The sequence below is a fragment of the Cenococcum geophilum genome (assembly GCF_001692895.1).
Source record: "Cenococcum geophilum 1.58 unplaced genomic scaffold K441scaffold_41, whole genome shotgun sequence".
Lineage (NCBI taxonomy): Eukaryota > Fungi > Ascomycota > Dothideomycetes > Gloniales > Gloniaceae > Cenococcum > Cenococcum geophilum.
Genome location: NW_027137599.1, coordinates 595511 through 614536, shown reverse-complemented (window position 1 = coordinate 614536; position 19026 = coordinate 595511). Strand labels below are relative to the sequence as shown.

The 19026-nt window shown below is 34.5% G+C and overlaps 3 protein-coding genes across 3 annotated transcripts; 2 read left to right on the top strand and 1 right to left on the bottom strand.

The window, feature by feature from the left end:
* Positions 1–6958: 6958 nt before the first annotated feature.
* K441DRAFT_495215 (uncharacterized protein) lies at positions 6959–9143 on the top strand (the record flags this gene model as incomplete). Its single annotated transcript, XM_067641995.1, has 2 exons — positions 6959–7027; positions 9015–9143. Coding segments are annotated over 2 exons (198 nt in total), but the record flags the coding sequence as incomplete, so codon positions are not given.
* Positions 9144–16052: 6909 nt separating this feature from the next.
* Positions 16053–17535, top strand: K441DRAFT_576030 (FAD dependent oxidoreductase; the record flags this gene model as incomplete). The annotated part of the gene is made up of 2 exons (XM_067644189.1): positions 16053–16633; positions 16683–17535. The coding sequence occupies 2 exons, from the start codon at positions 16053–16055 to the stop codon at positions 17533–17535; spliced, it is 1434 nt and encodes a 477-aa protein (XP_067500598.1).
* A 143-nt stretch (positions 17536–17678) lies between these two features.
* K441DRAFT_665094 (uncharacterized protein) lies at positions 17679–18500 on the bottom strand. Its single transcript, XM_067649447.1, has 2 exons — positions 18362–18500; positions 17679–18296 (listed from the first exon to the last, which is right to left on the bottom strand). Exons 1-2 carry the CDS (start codon positions 18400–18402, stop codon positions 18080–18082), a joined length of 258 nt encoding a protein of 85 aa, XP_067500597.1. The 5' UTR covers positions 18403–18500; the 3' UTR covers positions 17679–18079.
* Between the last annotated feature and the right edge of the window lie 526 nt (positions 18501–19026).

The following is a 19026-nucleotide window of genomic DNA, read 5'->3' as shown; positions in this document are numbered from 1 at the left end:
AGACTAGTAACCTTTTAGGACTATATTAATTCAGCCTTATTAGGACTAGTAGACGTCTTCTATATAGTCTACCTTAATAATATTTTAATTTTCTCTAAAAATCTAGAGGAATACTAGCGCTATGTACTAAAAGTGTTATATAGGTTATAGTAATATTAACTATATATAAACTTTAAGAAGTATAGGTTTAGTATATAAGAGGTTAAGTTTCTAGGATATATTATTAGTCCTAAAGGTATAGTAATAGATTTTAGCTAGGTAGAAGCTATTATTAAGTAGGAAAGCCTTTAATTCTATAGGGATGTCTAGGTCTTTTTAGGTTTTACTAACTTCTATTACCAGTTAATCTATAAGTACTTTGCTATTATAAAGCCTATTACTAATCTCCTTAAGGGAGTAAAGAACGGCCGTAAAGCTAGGCCTTTTACTTAGCTAGAAAAGGCGGAGTAGGCGATATACTAGCTCTATAACGCCTTTATAACGGCGCCACTCCTATAATACTATATACTAGGCTTATTAATACGCTTAGAGACTAATACCTTAATATTAGGCCTAGTGGTGATTATATTACAACTACTTAAAGACGGCCTTTAGTATTCTATAGCCTTTTAGTTTAGGAAGCTTTTGCTAGTAGAGCGTAACTATAAGACCTATAATTAAGAGCTACTAGCTATTGTAGAGGCTTTTAAGTATTAGAGACACTATATTAAGGGGCTATTAAGCCGCCTAGAAGTGCTTATAGATTATAATAATCTAAAGGGTTTTATAAAAGTAAAAGCCCTTAATAGACGGCAAGCTAAATAAGCTATAGTATTAGCTGCCTATAACTTTATTATTAAGCGTAGGGTGGGAAAAACAAACCCTATAGACGAGCTATTAAGGCAACCCCTAGGCATAGGGGATCCGCTAAAAGAAGATACTATGCTACTATTACTCTAAAGGACTTTAGGAATATAGGGCCACTAACCTAAGGTAAAAGTCCTATTAGGTATATAGGAAAGCGAGCCTTTAATAGAGGTGTTGTTTTTATAGCTATAGGCTAGTAACCTAATAGCGGTACGCCTAGGTAATATAGCATTATAGTTTAACTAGGCGACTTATATATATATTACCAAGCAGCGTATAATAAGGACCTAAGTTAGAGAAGTAAGTACCTAAGAGAGTACTTATAAGTCTAGTACGGAAACAGTTATTAAGCTTATTAAAGGACTTTAGACTTTAGACAACTTTATACTATAAAAGCGTAGCGACAGCGTAGATACGGCGAGATACCGTTAACGCGCCCGCTTAAAGCTAGTATAGCGGTTTAATTTTACTAGACTACTTTATTATCGTGAAAGGTTATATATACCCCTAGGCCTAGTAATTTGTATAAAACTCCTACAGATCTACTATAATAATGCCCTAGCTAGCTATTTTGGTGAGAAAAAGACCTTAGATCTACTCTTACGTAAGTACTATTGGCCTAGTATAAATACGGACGTTATAAACTATATCTTTACCTATAATATATGCCAATATATATATACGCCTTAATATCGCCCTTAAAGTGAGCTTTAAGCGCTACCTTGTCCGGATAAGCCGTAGTAAGAGATTATAATAGACTTTATTATAGGCTTACCGCCTAATAGACGAGGTAATAGGGTATATAACGCGATATATATAGTAGTTAACTGCTATACTAAGATAGCCCTATATCTGCCAATAGTAAAAACTATTATTATAACTAAACTTACAGATCTTTTCCTTAATAAAGTAATACGCCGTTCCGGAATCCCTAGAGGGATTATATCTAATTATAGCAGTATCTTTACTAGTAAGTTTTAGTTAGAGCTATGCTTTACTATAAAGATAAAATATAGGCTAAGTATAGCTTTTTATCTATAAATAGACGGGTAAATAGAACGCCAGAACTAAACCCTAGAGTATTACCTCTGTATATTCTGTAATAAAAAGTAAAGCAACTAGGTAGGCCTCTTATTATTAGCTAAAATTGCCTATAATAATGCTAAATATAGTATAATAGGCATAAGCCCGTTCTATACCTACTATAGGTTTTACCCACATCTAAAATGTAAGGTTAAGGCGAATAATAGTAGTTCTGTCCTAGTCGCCTTTAAGAAGATTAAAAGAATATCCCTTAAACGCGAAGCGCTAGTAAAATACTAGGAAAGCGCCGCTAAGGCGTAGGCGAAATACTATAATTGTTATTACTAATTATAGATATATATTATAGGGGATTTAGTTCTACTATTAATTAAGAACCTTAAACAGAAAAGGCTGAATAAAAAGCTTATAGTACGCTTTATTAGACCTTTTAGTATAGCTAAACTAGTTAAAAAGTAAGCATATTAGCTATATCTACCCTATATTCTATATTGGCTTACTAAAGCTATATAAATAATATAAGGGCACTACTAGAGATTTATTACTAGGGCCTATTAAGCTATATAACTAAAAGAACTAAAAGGACTAGTATAAGGTAGAAGAAATATATAAAAGGAAGGGATATAACTAGACCCTATAGTACCTAGTTAAGTAAAAAAGCTGGCTAAAAGAATATAACTAATAGGTCCTAGCAGAGGACATTAATAAGGACGTAAAGAAGATATATAATAGTTACTTTACCTTAAAGGGTAAATGGAAAAGAAAGTAGGTAAAAAAACTAAAAAACTTTTAATTGTAACTGGGATTATACCTTATTAATAGGGCAATAATAGAATAATAGCGGAGTAATAGTAGTACGTTAATAGAAATATAGATACTCCATAGCTCCACTAACTCCTCCCTTTTCTCCTCCTCCTCTCCCTCCTTATCCTCCTCCTTCCCCCTTCTCCTTATCCTTCTTACCTTTCTCCTCCTCCTTATCCCTTATAATGGGAGGTATATTAGCCTATAAGTACTATTAGCATACACTATACTAGCGAAATACCTACGTTATAATATATACTAAAGCACGCATTATATTAAAAATCCCTTTAAGGGTATAATAAATGGCCTATAATTCCTATACTTAAAGTAGGGGGAAATCTTTACTCTTTAGGCGCTGGCGGAGACCGTGTTTAGCGCTAGTGCGTACTAAGGCCTTAATATCCTTCGTAAAGGACTTCTAAGCGGCAGCGACGCGAGCGTTAAGGTTAGCTGTATCCCCGCCAGTAACCCGCTAGCGCTTAGCCCTATTAATAAGGACGAGTAACTTATTTAGGCGGCTATAGAAGGCCTTAGGGACCTAGCCTAGTTAGCTATTAGAACCTAAACTAACGTATATAAACTTACTGCTTAGCACGGCTTATTTAGTTATTAGCAGTAACCGCAATTACAGTTAGCCTATTTGCCGTAGATAGCCCACCTAGTGGTAGCTACGCGCCTAGTATAGTAGAGGTAAATAGGTTTAAGCAAGGCTAGGGGAGTACCTTATAAATAATATAGAAGCTTAGATAGCGCCTAATAGGGTTAGCGATAGCTATAGGCTAGTATAGAGAATACTTATAGAAGACTCGCTAGCAGGCAAACCGGCAGCATAGCGCTTGCAATTTATAGTTAATTAGAAATTGTAAAGAAAGCAAGTTATAAGCTAAACGAATTAAAATAGAATTAGAAGGGAAATCTAATGTCCTACTTAGGTAGAAACTCCTACCTTTATAGATCTCTATAGGGTCCTAGCGTCCTATTATTCTATTATCTTATTATCTTATTATCCTATTATCCCATTATCTAATTTACTTAATTTTTATTAAATGCTTTTTATTTAGCAAAGGATAATAATAGCACTCCTATTATATAATAGCGTTGGTTAAGAACAGCCGCTTCAGAAGGGGGGGGGTTAATTATTAGGCTGTAGAGACGTACTTACTATAACCAGCAAGGCGCAGGCGAGGCGCCTACAAAACATAGTCGCCCCATATTAGAAAATAGCAGAATTTAGTTCTATAGTTCTACTTTATTAAGAACCAGATACCTATTGTATCCCGCTACTATTATTACATTACTATATACCTTTAGGGCCTTGGCGTCCTAATATATACTATACTTATACCTTAATTAACTAAGTCGCTAATATTATCTAAAGCTTATCCACCCTTTTTTTCTAAGAAGGAACTTAAATATATTTAAAGACTAAGAACTAGAACAAGAACCAGAACTAAAAAATACGAAAATAATATAAACCCTAAGAGTAGGACAAGCACGGACTAAAACCCCTAAAGAATTTACCTAAAATTATCTAATACCCCTACTACTATGCTAAGAAACATAGTAGCTAGCAAAGTAGCTATAGGACCTTTAAATACCTTAGATAATAAAATAGTTAATGTCTTAAACCCCTAGGTAGAGCTAGTAGTAGCTAATACTAAGATTAAATAACTGTAAGAGCTGCTTAAAGCTAGAGATACCCCTACTTTCGTATCTAGTGACAAATTATTAAATACCTAGAGACTTACTATAGTCCTTAAGGCCCTATTCTAGCGCCTTAGCGGACCTACTAAGCCCTATATAGCACTATTATAGTCTATAAAGGTTACGGATCCTCTATTACTTATAGATAGAATAAACCCTATATTTAATAACTAGAAGCTCTAACTATAGAATAAGCTTAAAGTTAATACCGACCACTTTCCTACCCCTTGGGCCTAAATAGCCTATATCTTTGGCCGTACTAGTAAGGACACCTAAATATATCTACGCCTATAATATACTAAGGACTTAGTAAACCCTTTTACCTCTAAAGAAGAAATAATTAACTACTTGTCTTCTATTTATAAGGACCCCTTTAAGGTATAAAACGCCTGCCTTAATTATAAAGGCCTAAACATAAAAATAACGGAGACCTTTTTAGCCTTTTAGACCCACTTTTCATACCTAGCCGACTAGGCCCGAATTCCCTAGAAAGATCTAATACTAGACCTATTTAATAAGCTTACCCTAGACCTATAGCGGGCTATATTACTAGTTTTTACTACTATATAGACGCTAAAGGAACTTATAGATTAGTGCTTGGCTATTAACTAAGGCCTTTATTAAATTAAGGTACGCGCCAAACAGTATAAAGCCAAAAACTCTCTAAATTAAGCTATAAGCAATATAAGAACAGCCTATAGTACCCTAGCACGATTAGCAACTCTCGCAGCACTAGCTATATAGCCTACTGCTAATATAGCAGTTAGCTATACAGCTAGTCCTATTGTAGGTTTAGCGAATGCTCGGCTTATATATAGCAGCCCCTATATATAGGCCCTTTGTAATTAAGGCGCCTACTTCTCTTACGGCTAGAAGGGCTATATTGTAAAAAACTGCCTAATAAATATAAAAAGGGATAAAGTTTTATTAATCTAGGGGGATAGTATAGAGTTAGAAAAAGAGAAACCCTAAAGAAAGCCTCTTTAGGGTTAAAAGGGATTAATATGTTATATATTAATCTAGGTCGGCTAATTAGCGGAAAAAGCTACACTATCCCTTATACTTTATTCTATAATAGATATTAAGTTTTAACCTCTGCTTTAGCTAACTTTAAAGTAAATGCCTTTACCTTAATAGATACCTGGTACGCTGTAAAGCTAGCTAACCTTTTAAATATACCCCTTAAAGAACTGTCTAAACTAATTCCTATTTGCGGGTATAACAGACAGATAGGACCACCTATTATAACTATTTTGCGGATTTACCTTTATGTTAATAGATAAAGGTAGTATAATATCCCCTTCCTTATTACGGACCTAGAAAGTTATAATATAATTTTAAAGAGAAAATAGCTAGCCTATTTAGGCTTATAGCTTAATATATAAAGTAGACGGCTTATCTAGCCTAAAACCCTACCCCTAACTCCTTCCTTTATAAGAAATTAGCATTATAATAGAAAACCTTATAAGGCCCTAAATTAATACTATTTACTAGGCTAATACTATACGTAGGGACTAGGCCTTTAAAAAGATATATAGCTTAATCTATAACGGATCCGTATAGTACGCCGCCCCTAGACTACCTATATTACGCTACTCGCATTAAAGACCTAAGAAGTTAATAGTGACCTAAAAAAGCCCCCTATAAAGAGCTTAGGCCCTATATAGCTATAAAAAATAATAAGGAATGTTAGACGTTATACTAAATTAATAGATTAAAGGGATAACTTATGAAAGATAGAATAGGAGCTAAAAAAGATTATAAACCCTAGACTATAAAATATAGTTTAGTAAACGGCTATAAGGAAACCTGCGGACCTTCTACTAGTTAAGATCTACTATATTAGCGCTATAGGATTCTACTAGAACTTAGTTTAGCCTAATACTATTACTTTTATAACTAGCTTATACAAAATTAACCAAATACTTAAGGAAAAGGAAAGTAAACTTAGCGGTAAGAGGGCAAGCTTATAGATAAGGAGCTAGTAGAATAGAAACTACCTTATTAACATTAAAAGTTTAAAGACGTATTTTCTAAGGTAGCGTTTAATAGACTTCCGCCTTACTAACTATACAACTATAAAATTAAGATTAAGCTAGATAAGGAAAACACCCTTAGCTTTAGCCCTCTTTACTAGCAGTTTACTACTAAATTATAGGCTATAAAGTAGTATCTTATTAATAACCTAAATAAGGGTTTTATTAAGCCTAGCTAAGCCCCTTTTAACTCGCCTATCTTCTTTATTAAAAAGCTAAATAGAGAACTCTATTTCTATATTAATTACTATAAGCTAAATAATATAACCCGCAAGGACCGCTGTCCACTACCCCTACTTAATAAGACACTGGCCTAAATAAGTAGAGCTAAGGTCTTTATAAAGCTTAATATCTGCTAGGCCTTTTACTAAATTAGAATAAACCCTAGCTTAGAAAATCTTACTATATTTTAGATCTATTATAAAATATATAAATATAAGGTACTACCTTTTAGGCTAACTAATATACCGGCTATATACTAGCGGTATATAAATAATATACTTTTTAACTACCTTAATGACTTCTATATAGCCTACCTAGATAATATTATAATCTACTTTAAGAATAAGCTAGAATATAAGGAGTATATTTATAAAGTCCTCTAACGGCTCTATAAGGCTAGCCTCTAGGCCAATATTAAGAAATTAGAGTTTAGTGTTAAACGTATAAAGTACCTAGGGTTTATTATTAGTACAGATAGAATTAAGACTAACTTAGAAAAAATATCCGTAATTACCTAGTAGGCACCTTCACGGACTATAAGGGGGGTATAATTATTTCTAGGTTTCTATAACTTCTACTAACGCTTTATTAAAGACTGTAGTAAGATTACTAGGCCTTTTAACCGCCTTACCTAAAAAGACTAGCCCTTTTACTTTAATACCGTATATAGGCAGGCTTTTAATAAGCTTAAGAAACGACTGGTCTCTGCTCCCTTACTCGCCCACTTTAACTTAGAACGGCCCTTAATACTAAAAACTAACGCCTTAGACAGCGTTATAGCTAGCGTTTATTCCTAGAAGTAGACAGACGGAGAATAGCACCCTATTACTTACCATTTAAAGACTATAGTAGATATTAAGCTAAACTACCCAATTTATAATAAAGAAATACTAGCTATTATCTCTAGCTTCTAGTACTGGCGAGTATAGTTAGAAGGGACCCCTAAGCCTATCTAAGTAGTTTCCAATTATAAGGCCTTAGAATATTTTATAATAATAAAGGCCCTTATAGTATAGTAGGCGCGCTAGGCGGATACCCTATCTTAATTTAACTTCTTAATTATATATAGGCTAGGCGCCACTAACTATACGGATATACTTACGAGATGTAAATAAGACCTAAATAAATAGATAGCTGTAAAGACCTTATTATGGGGCTAGACGCTACTATAGCTAAAGTACCTTAACCCTTAAATATAGGCAGAACTAAGTATAGGATTTTTAGAAGCTAAGATATACCCTATAGACTCTATGGAACTTAACTTTATTAATAAACTACTATACGTAAACCGTACGGCCCCTTCTCTATAGAAGTACCGTAAAAAGATAAAGGACACTACTAGCCTATAGACTGCTTAAGCATTAGGCACGGCTAGTAGTGGTAAAGGAATGGAATTTATAGACTTAACTTATCGCTAAAGCATATAACTAGGTCTCTACGGCCTGTTTTAGAAAAAATAAGACCTATAAGACTAAGCGTTTAGGCTACCTTACGCACGGTCCCATCTTATGCACGGCACCAAAAACTACTAAAAACCACCCATTTTAATATCTATAACTCAAGAACTATAATAGCTATTAATATCAAATTTTAAATATGGCTTATTATATAATTATATAAGCTTTTTATAAAAAAAGTTATTATCTATACTGTAAAGTAAAAAATGCTTATTTTTATATATACTAGAATTTTAGAAATATTTTATTAAATATAATAATTGACATTATTATATTTTTAATAACTAATTTAAACTATATTAAGACTTATTTTAATTCTAATTTATTATATAATATATATTTATTTATTAAGATTTTATTAACTATTATTAAATATTATTATTATTTATTTAATAGTATATATATATACTTGAAAATATTAAAAAAAAAAATTATATAATGTTATTATAAAGTAAATATATATAGTTTTATAACGACTTTATAATAATATTTATTAATAATAATATTTAATTTTAAAATAGTACTTTTTTAGCTTTAAAATTTAATACATATACATTATAAATTTATATATATTACTTAATAAGTTATATTTTAATTTCTATATAAATAGCTTATATAGTTATTGAGTTATAAGTAGTGCAAGGAGGTATATTTTAGTAAATTTTGGTAGGGAAAACCGTGCACGAGCCGGCCTAGACTTCTAACCATCTCTAAATATAGGAAGATAATAAATAGAAAACTATATACCGCTATGCCCTTTAGCATATATAACGGCCTAGGCGCCTTTAAAAGCTATATTAATAACGCCTTATAGGACGACCTTAATGACTTCTGCTCTGCGTACCTAGACGATATATTTATCTATAGTAACAACCCTTCTAAGTATACTAAGCACGTTTAAAAGGTCCTAGAGCGCCTTAGGGATGTAGAACTCTATATTAATTTAAAGAAGTATAAATTCTTAGTTATAGAAGTAAAATACCTTAAACTAATTATTACTACTAAGGGTGTCCATATGGACCCTAAGAAGGTACACATAATTACCAAATAGTAAGCCCCTAACTGCATTAAGAACGTATAAGCTTTCCTTAGGTTTACTAACTTCTATCGGAAATTTATATACAACTTCTTAGGCGTAGTAGTACTACTTATAGTAATAATGCGAATAAAGGGCCTTTCTATAAAAGAAAGAAAAACGTATCTACACTTTACCTAAATGCCTAAATATAAGAAGGCGTTCTAAGACCTTAAAAATGCTTTTACTAAAGCACCTATCCTAGCCTACTTTATACTAGGACGATAACTCTACCTTAAAACCGACTCCTTAGACCACGCTAACGTAGGTATTTTTTCCTAAATAGGCGATAACGGTCTTCTCTATCTAGTTACATTCTACTTATCTAAGCTTATATTATAAGAGTATAACTACAAGATCTATAATAAGGAACATCTTACAATTATATAAGTGTTTAAGAAATTCTAACTAAAACTCTTCTTAGTAAAACCTAATTAGCTAACTAAAGTCCTTACGGATTATTATAACCTTAAGTACTTTATAATTAAAAAGTAACTAAACTAATACTAAGTACGCTAAAACGAGTTCGTCTTTAGTTTTAACTTTAAAATTATATATAGACTAGGAGTATAAGGTACTAAGCTTAATAGCCTAATACGCTGCTCGTAAGACCTTATTTAGTAAAAAAAAACCCCTAAAATTAGTTCTAATAATAGACAATCCTAAAAGTATAGAATTTAGCTCTAAGTATACTACCTATAATGGAGCTAATAGTGCCTTAGCTTTATACTATAGAACTAGAGTTACCTTCTAAAATTAATAAGCTTATTACTACGGCATATAACACCTCTATTAACCCATTACTATATTAACTTATTACCGTAAAAACTGCTAGCGCCTATACGCTACCTACTAACCTCTAAAGCCTAAGCTAGATTAATATAGCAGCCTTAGAAGTAAAAGAAAACAGACTCTATTATAGAGGTTGCCTATTTATCCCTAACTTAGAAAACCTATAACGGTAACTAATCTAAATAGCCTATAACCTTAGGTTAAGCGGCCACCTAGGTAAAGGAGGAACCTATAAGCTTTTTAGCCGATACTACTTCTAGCCTAAGATAATAGACTTAGTTAAATACTTTATAGGTGCCTGCTATAGTTATAAGCGTACTAAGGCCTTTAATATAAAGTACTAAGGACTACTATACCCTCTACTAGTACCTATATAACAATAGGCAGATATTGCTATAGATTTTATCGTTAACCTACTACCCTATAAACGACACCGCTGTACCTATAAGAATATCCTTATAATAATATGCTAACTTATAAAAGAGCGCCACTACGTCCTAACTAAAGGTATAGCCGTTAGCAATATTACTAACGCCTTTCTTTATAAAATTTACCGATTATATAGGTTACCTAACTTAATTACGTCCGACTAAGGTATATAGTTTAACTCTAATGTATAGAGACGAATCTGCTAACGCCTTAGTATCTCCGTTAAGATATTTATATCCTTTTATTATAAAATCGCTAGGTAACCAGAAAATGTAAATGCTAGTATAAAAGTATACCTATAATAGGTAGTTGCCTATAGTTAAGATAACTGGGTAAATTACCTTTTACTAGGTAAATTTATAGTATATAACTACGTCTTAACTACTATAGGACTTACTCCGTTCTTTATAAATAAGGGTTATTACCCCTAATCCGGTATAGAGTTACTAGAACCTATTAATAAGAAACTGCTATATAGAAAACGCCTTAAGATACTACTTACTAACTAGTATATAAACCGTATAAAAAATCTACTTAACTACTACAAGGGAGAAATGGCCTAGGCTCAAGTAAAGTAGGCCTACTTCGCCGACTGTTATAGAACGCCACTACTAGTAACACGTGTTAGCGACTAGGTATAGCTAAATATACATAATATCTCTATGCAGAGGCCTATAAAGTCACTCAACTATAAGAATCTTAGCCCCTATTAGATTAAACGAGTTATTAATAGGGGAGCTATATATAAGCTAGAGCTTCTACCTACCCTAGCTACCTATAGGATATAGCCTATATTTTACCTATAGCTATTATACCTTTACTAGTCTAACCTTTTACTAGGATAAATATATCCTTAACCCCTACTAGTACTAATTTATAATAAGAATAAAGATAAGAACTATAAGGAGTAGACTGTTAAATAAATTATTAACTCTAAATACTTTAGCAAAGGTAAAGGACGGCGGCTCTACTATAGAGCTATTTATATAGAATTTGATATAGATTAGCCAAAATAGCAACTATAGGAAGACTTTAAAAATGCAAAGGATCTAATTAGCGATTTTTACTACGAGAACCCACAGAAACTGGGCCTAAGTAGAGATTTTATATCTAATCCTCTATAGGAGCCCTTATAGAGTTAAACTATTATATATTACTACGTAAGGGCAAATTGCCGCTAAATTGCCGTAGATTGCCGTTACGTAATGGTAAAGTACGATTACGTAACCGGAAAATTGTTAAAATATCCAGGAACTTTAACCGGCGGTTAAAGTTATTTAATTAGTTAGATTTTTAGGTGCCAAGCCTTATTATAAGCCCTTAGCAATACCCCCTTTCTTCTTCTCTATACCCTAAGTGTCCCTTTTATATATATATAGTAACTATAGCGTTGCTAGAGCTCCGCCTCTATAGGAGGGGGGGTAATATTACGGAACCCTACCATAGGGGCCTCTAGAGGAGAGCTCCGTGCTCTTATATATACCTCGCGTATAGCTTATATTAGCTACGCGTAGGTATATTACCTCCTTACGCGCTTATCCCTTACGATTAATTGTGTAATGTTTTGTAGACTCCTTAAATACATACACTTTATAGCCACTGCCCGTCCTGTAACATACATCTAGGAATACTATAGTAGCTTTTTTTTATTTGGCTTTTTTTCCATTATTTTAGATTAAATATTATTTAGAAGTAGTAAGACTATATCTATTACAGACCGCTATCTTCTTCTTCCTTATTATAAATCTTAAAGTAAGCTAGTAGTACTGGCTAGATATCCTAATCTAGTAGTAAAGATCTTCTCTAAAATCTTAATAGTAATTAGCAGTATAAGTGGAATTAATAGGATCTTCCTTAAAACGTTTAGCTAGCCTAAGCTTTTAGCATTAAGAGTCTTATAACTATTAATTAGGCTAAAACAATATAGAAAATATAGTATATAGCGCTTTATACTAAGCGCCTAAAGATATAAACTAAGTAGATGGGCAAAACCGTTTACAGAGTTTTAGGCGAACCTTAGGACGGATATAGTAGCAACTATAACTATATATCTACTGTATAGATATCCCCTTAATTAGCTAGAATAGTAGCGGACCGTACTACGAAATAAACTTAGCTTAATTCTTAAGCTTAATATACTAAAACTTTATATTTAGAGTCTATATTAAAGGGGCCGCGTTATAATTATAGTTAGAAAAATTCTTTCCAAATATACTAGATAGTATAGGTTGCTAGCGTTATATAAATATTAATCCTATTAATAAGTTCTTCTTATATTTCCTTATTCGCTAGTAAAGTAATAAGTAGGTCCCTTACTTTCTTTTTCTTCCTATTACCTCTATACTTATTCTCGATTTTTAAGTACTTAAAGACTAATCTATAAAAAGGCCATCCCTATTAATATAGAAGCTCCTTAATAATATTAATCTTCTTTTTTATTAATATTATTATCTAACTAGTAAATAGAATATTATCTAAACTATATACTAACTACAGAGAGAGCTAGCGGCGTAGGTGTAACTATTTAGCGTTAGTGTTTACTACGCGGCTTAGCGATATATAAGTAAAATCAGAGCCTCTAACGTGGTTAACGGGGTTTTGACCGCTCCCTAGGTTATGACCGCGCTAGCGTACCGCCTGCTGTTTTAAGTAAAGTTTTGTTGTTCTGCCAAAATTAAAGTAACACATACATTTAAAAGGCGGTGTGTCGTGATAAGGCTTACCTAGGCGTGATAGATATAACCTAGGTAAAGTTTTAATATTCAAAACGGTTATAACTTAGGGAGCGGTCAAAACCCCGTTAACCACGTTATAGCAACAAATTTCTCTTAACGTTATGCATATATAAGAAGCTAAAGATTTTATAACTTATAGTTTAGGCTTTCCTCTATAATTTAGTCTAGTCTTTATATTAATAGGTATTATAGAAGAGTAGGTAAATTTTATTAAAGTTAATGAGATCTTTTTATATAAACTATATTTAGGTTTTCTATAAATCTTATTAAAGTGCCTTAGGCTAAGAAAATAATTGCCGTCCTAAATTATCCTAGTAGACGGCTCGGATATTCTAATCCCCGTAATATCCGCAATAATCTATTTCTTAATCTAAGTCAACTAAGATAAAGTTCTAAATAAACTAAACGACTTTTTTATATAGTTTTAAAAGGCCAGAAAAGACTTTATATATCTCTCTATAAGGTAGTAAATTGGTATTAAAAGGTTACCTAGTAGGTAAACACTTACTAATAGATCGTTATAGATAAGTACTAAGTAATCTTCCTTAGTAATCAAAAAAATTATAATTAAAAAATATTGGGAATATTAGTCTCTCGCCTACTAATAGAAGCTTTATATCCTTTAAACCGCCGTGTTATTATAACTAATTAAAAAGCTTTTTAAATACTATAAGTTTTATACAAAATATATTTATATATAATCACTTATAGCCGTAAAGCAACTCCGTTATCTACCTTATTCCTTACTATATATTAGAATACTAAGTATAAACGCGCCCTATAAATAAGGTTATCGCAATTAAAAAAGCTAAGATAATAATATTATATAAAGTTTATAAGTATAATAGCAGTGTCGCAATCGGGGTATATAGAATCGCTATACTACTATGTTTAAAAGTATTGCGAAAATCAAGATTAAGCGAGCCTCTCTTATATATACGCTCGCTTTATAAAACGCTATATAAAAACGCTTTTGCAACTACTAAAATTAAGTTTTATTTTATAAAGCTAGTAGATAAAACTATAAAATGTATAATACTTTATAATTTTTAATACGTAGCAGGTTAATAAAGAACGTAATTATAGAATTTTAAGTAGCAGAGCGCTAAGATTTAAGTCGCGTTTTTCGTTGCCAAGATTACTAAGATATAATGATTTCTAGTTTTAAATATTAACTACCTCTAAAGCTCTACTATTACGTTTTTTACTAAGCTATTATATATCTAAAATTATAAAGTAGAATCGATTTTAAAGATCTAATTACTAGTTTTATAAAATAAAACCTGTTTTAGTAGTTATAAAAGCGTTTTTATACAATTTTAAGGGTCTTATTTAGCCTAAAGTCCTACTTCTATAATCTTATATAATGGCCCGCCGCGCCCTAAATTTATAAAGTGGTATCTACTTTATAGTTTTATATACTTACTTTATTAAATAAGACCTAGTTTTAGCTGTAGGCGAGCGGATCCGGGCGAGAGGCTCACTTAATCTTAATTTTCGCAATATTTTGAAAATGGTAGTAGAAGTCTATACCACCTCGCGCACAGTGCTACCTCTTGTACACCGTTTCCTCACCAAAATATACCTTTTTATACCACCTATAACTTTATAACTATTAAATAGAATTTTATAAAAATTTAAATATAGCTTATTAAATACTAAAATTATAACTATATAATATTAAAATATAAAATACTATATTACATTTATATTAAACTTAAACTTAAAAAAGTAGTATTTTATTAAAAACTCTATTTATTAATAATATTATTAATAACTTTATTTTATACCTATAATTTAATAATATAATATATACTTAATAATAATATATTTAATATATTAAAAAATTGTTAGAAAAAATTATTTATATATATTTATAATATATATATAAATTATAAATATAAAATAAAATTATTAATAAATAGAGTTTCTAATAAAATACTACTTTTTTAAGTTTAAGTTTAATATAAATATAATATAGTATTTTATATTTTTATATTATATAGTTATAGTTTTAGTATTTAATAAGCTATATTTAAATTTTTATAAAATTCTATTTAATGGTTATAAAGTTATAGGTGGTATAAAAAGGTATATTTTGGTGAGGAAACGGTGTGCGAGAGGTGGCACTGTGCGCGAGTTGGCACAGACTTCTATTGCAAATCGTCACTTTAGCACGTATGCGAGAGCTTTAGATTAATATGGAATATAGAACAGGAGCCTGAAGCAACATATTAAAATAGTGCCAATAACCTCATTTCAACTACCATATATAGTATGGCTTGCAAATTTGACACGCTTACCGATATGGAGGAGCTTCGGATTTAGATGTCGTCAGATTCACCGAACAACCACCTTATACTTAAATTCGAGCTCCAGTTCGCTTACAACATGGAGCCTCTATATTGAATATGGAGTTGCAGCCGAACAGCCCCCTAATAAATAAACCTTAAGCAACAAGGTTTTGGGTGGTCTCTGCCCCTAAAACGTCAGCGTCCTTACGAGGAAAACCGCTAGTCCTAAAAAGGGAGGGGGAAGGTCCTCCGTATGTTGTTATCTTATACAGTCGCACGACTCGCTAGCTCGGGCGGACCTTCGCACCCTCCTATATACATCTATCCTTTCGCCAGCCACTTCGCTCAGCCATTTCTCGTCGCTCCTGCCTCCGGCTCATCCGTACAGGGCAGCCTCGGCATTACTGTCATACCACAGTCAGTCCACCCAGCCCACCGCCCATTTGGAAGGTGATTCCACCTCAAGCGCACACCGCAAGCCGCGCCGATTACTTAGCGGTGAATATTAATTTTTCTATAGGAAAGTGCTGGCATATACTCGCAGTCACCATCTGGTCTCTAGACCCTCTCACCGCACCGTACACGGTACCGCAAACCGTTCCTTATACCATATAAGTATGGGGCCCAGACGGCACCTAATATGGGCTTTCTCATACCTCCGCTTCCGTTTTCCCATTGGATTGACTTGGATATCATCACAAGAGACAGTGGTTAGTGATGCCACAGCCACTCCTCCAGAAAGTACCGTAATCCTTGGTGCTGGAGTTATCGGACTATCGACCGCCTACTATCTCGCTCTGACATTGAACGAGGCAACGGCACTTTCACCAGTCCTTGTGCGCCATGTCGTCGTTGTTGTAGAGCCTTCTAACGATATCTGTCCTGGCGCGTCTGGGCAGGCTACTGGTGGTCTGGGCGATTTCGGATTCGGCCCGGAGACAACTCCACTAGGGTCCCTTTCGTACCTTCTGCACAAAAATTTGGCATCAGAGTTTGGCGGCAAAGACAAATACGGCTTCAATGACTTGAATATATACCGCGTATCTCCAAAGAACTTCACTGGAACTCCCTCGCCGCCACACAGCTGGGGCCCTGCTCCTCCAGTAGCGAAGAATGTCTCCGACCTTCCAAATTGGATAGAGCACTCAAAGGACTGGACAGCGCAGCTGCTAGCCGATGACCTTCATTCATCTCACCTGTATGTTCCCACGCTAATAGTTTATGGATTCTTGTTGATGGTTCATCAGTGATCCCCGGCGATTTTGCCAGTTCTTACGCGAACGCTGCGAAAAGCTTGGTGTGAAATTCCTCCTCAATTCGACGGTTACGTCCCTCGAAAGAGATGACATCAGGCAAGGCTTCGCGAGCGTGACCATTCGGACAAAGGAGTCGGAGCCTTCCGATCACGTAATCCCTTGTAATTCCATTGTTATTGCGGCCGGTCCTTGGACAGACCGTGTCTTCATGACCCTTTTCCCCGCCGCCCGTTTGAAGGTACCAATGAATGCTACGAATTCCGCAGGAAACCACATTCTTGTCCGAAACCCGCACTGGAAGTCTTCAGATGATGAAAAGGGCAATAGTCAAGTCTTTCTCAATGGCATACTCCCCGGCCCAGACAGGTTGGACATAACCGCATTTGTTGGTGGCAGCTTATACCTTGGAGGCTACGGCGCGACGCCAGAGCCACTGCCAGACTATGCAGACAGTGTTGAAGCGCAACCTGACAAAGTAAATGCCATGATCGAGTTGGCTCGTAAATATCTTTGTCTTGGGCTGCATGAAAAACTTGAAGTACTCAATACCGGGCGCTGCTACCGTCCTTTGGCAATGCCTAACAAGCCGATCATCACCAAGGTCGAATGGGACCTATTAGGCGATATCAGCCCACAAACTTCTTCTATCATTCGGCAATACGTAGCACCCCACGAAGGTCTCGACTGTCAGCCCTCACCTGTGATCAGTGGATTATACATCAACACAGGTCATAACAGTGACGGCGTTACTCTCGCGCCAGGGAGCGGGAAAGTCATGAGCGAATTACTTCTAGGGCGCACACCTTCGGTTGACATATCAAGACTCGGCCTAGATCCTAGCTAGTTCCTCACATCTAACTATTCTCTGCAGCTTTATTTTTTTTTAGCTCAGCCACTTACAGATCATCCTGTTGCGAACAATCCTTGTCTAGCAATTTCGGAAGGATATTGCTCAAGAAGCGGGGCACGCATCGATGCGCGTATTTATTAAGCCCAAGTCCAAGAATGTGAGGAGGCCTTTCATTTTACTACTTCTGTTCAGTTCATTCCGTACGAAAATACTTGTGCCGAACTCTGCAGACAGGGCTAGTAGCCTCTACAGTGCATCCTATCAACTGAAGCTCACAAGTTCATTTCAAAGATAATGGTTGGGCCGCAATTTTGACAATGATATAGTTTGCCAGACAATATAAACGAATGGTAGTATGCAGCAAAATAAAGAAAATTTTCACACATTCATTTCTCAATCTTTACCCAACTTGATCATAGCATCCTTGGCCCTATTTTTCTCGTTCTGAGTCCGTTGTAGTTACAGTGATGGCGGCTTTCGGCTCCAAGCTTGTTTTCCTACGCTGGGGCCTCTCAGGGGGTAATCGCCTTCGGCTGATTTACCATGAGCCTCTTCTCACTACCGTGGACTGGTTGTCTAGCATCCACTCTCTCCACGGCCGATTGGTGGGATTGGCTGGATCGAATTTCCATGTTAACCATGGCATGTTCGCCCGCTCTTCTGACGTGTAGCTTTTAGCCTTTAGAGGCCAAAATGCCTTCCAAGGCTGCTGCTTAGCAGACTGGGCTACTTGTCCAACGGAACCAATTTGAGGCCTAATAGGGTCGCGTTAGGCAAGTTTGTCCTTACAAGTTGAATAAGCTACTCTGTTAAAGCATACCTGAGGCCGACAGCGACCTGACGAAGAGAAACCGCTGACATGACTTAAAATGCGCTTTCTATATTTGATAGTTCCTTTGGTAATCTGTCGGTGTTGCGGGCTTGAGGTTTACGTTTTCTCGGCCTTGTATAGGGCATAGGAACAAGGCAGTTATGGCTAATTCACTCCACAAAGCCTCGTTTCCATCCACGTGGTGACCCCGCTCGACTAGCAAACCCTGCTCGACCCAAGCAGAAAGTAAAATTACACATGAGATAACGAAACCCCCTGTAGTGTTCGTGCGGGATGAAAATCGCCGATGATCACGCCCCACTCAACATCCAATGTAGGGGCGATTTTCTCTGCATGGAGAACAACCCGAGCTTCACGTCTGCCTTACCTATGATGCTTACGTGGCAAGATAACAGAGAAAAGCAAAGAGCATACACCCCGGAGAGTGTTGCCGAAAGCCCCGCTTGTACCAGCCAAGGTGCTAAAACCTCGGCTAGTTTAATATCCTAGCTCCTACTATAACTTTACTTTTATATAAATTAACTCTTTAATAGATTTTATCATATTATAATAGCCTTTTATTACTTTCTATAATTATAATAAAGATCTAATATAATCGCATAATTAAAGTAGTAAAATTAAATGGTTTAAGTACTGGCTTATTAGGGAGTATA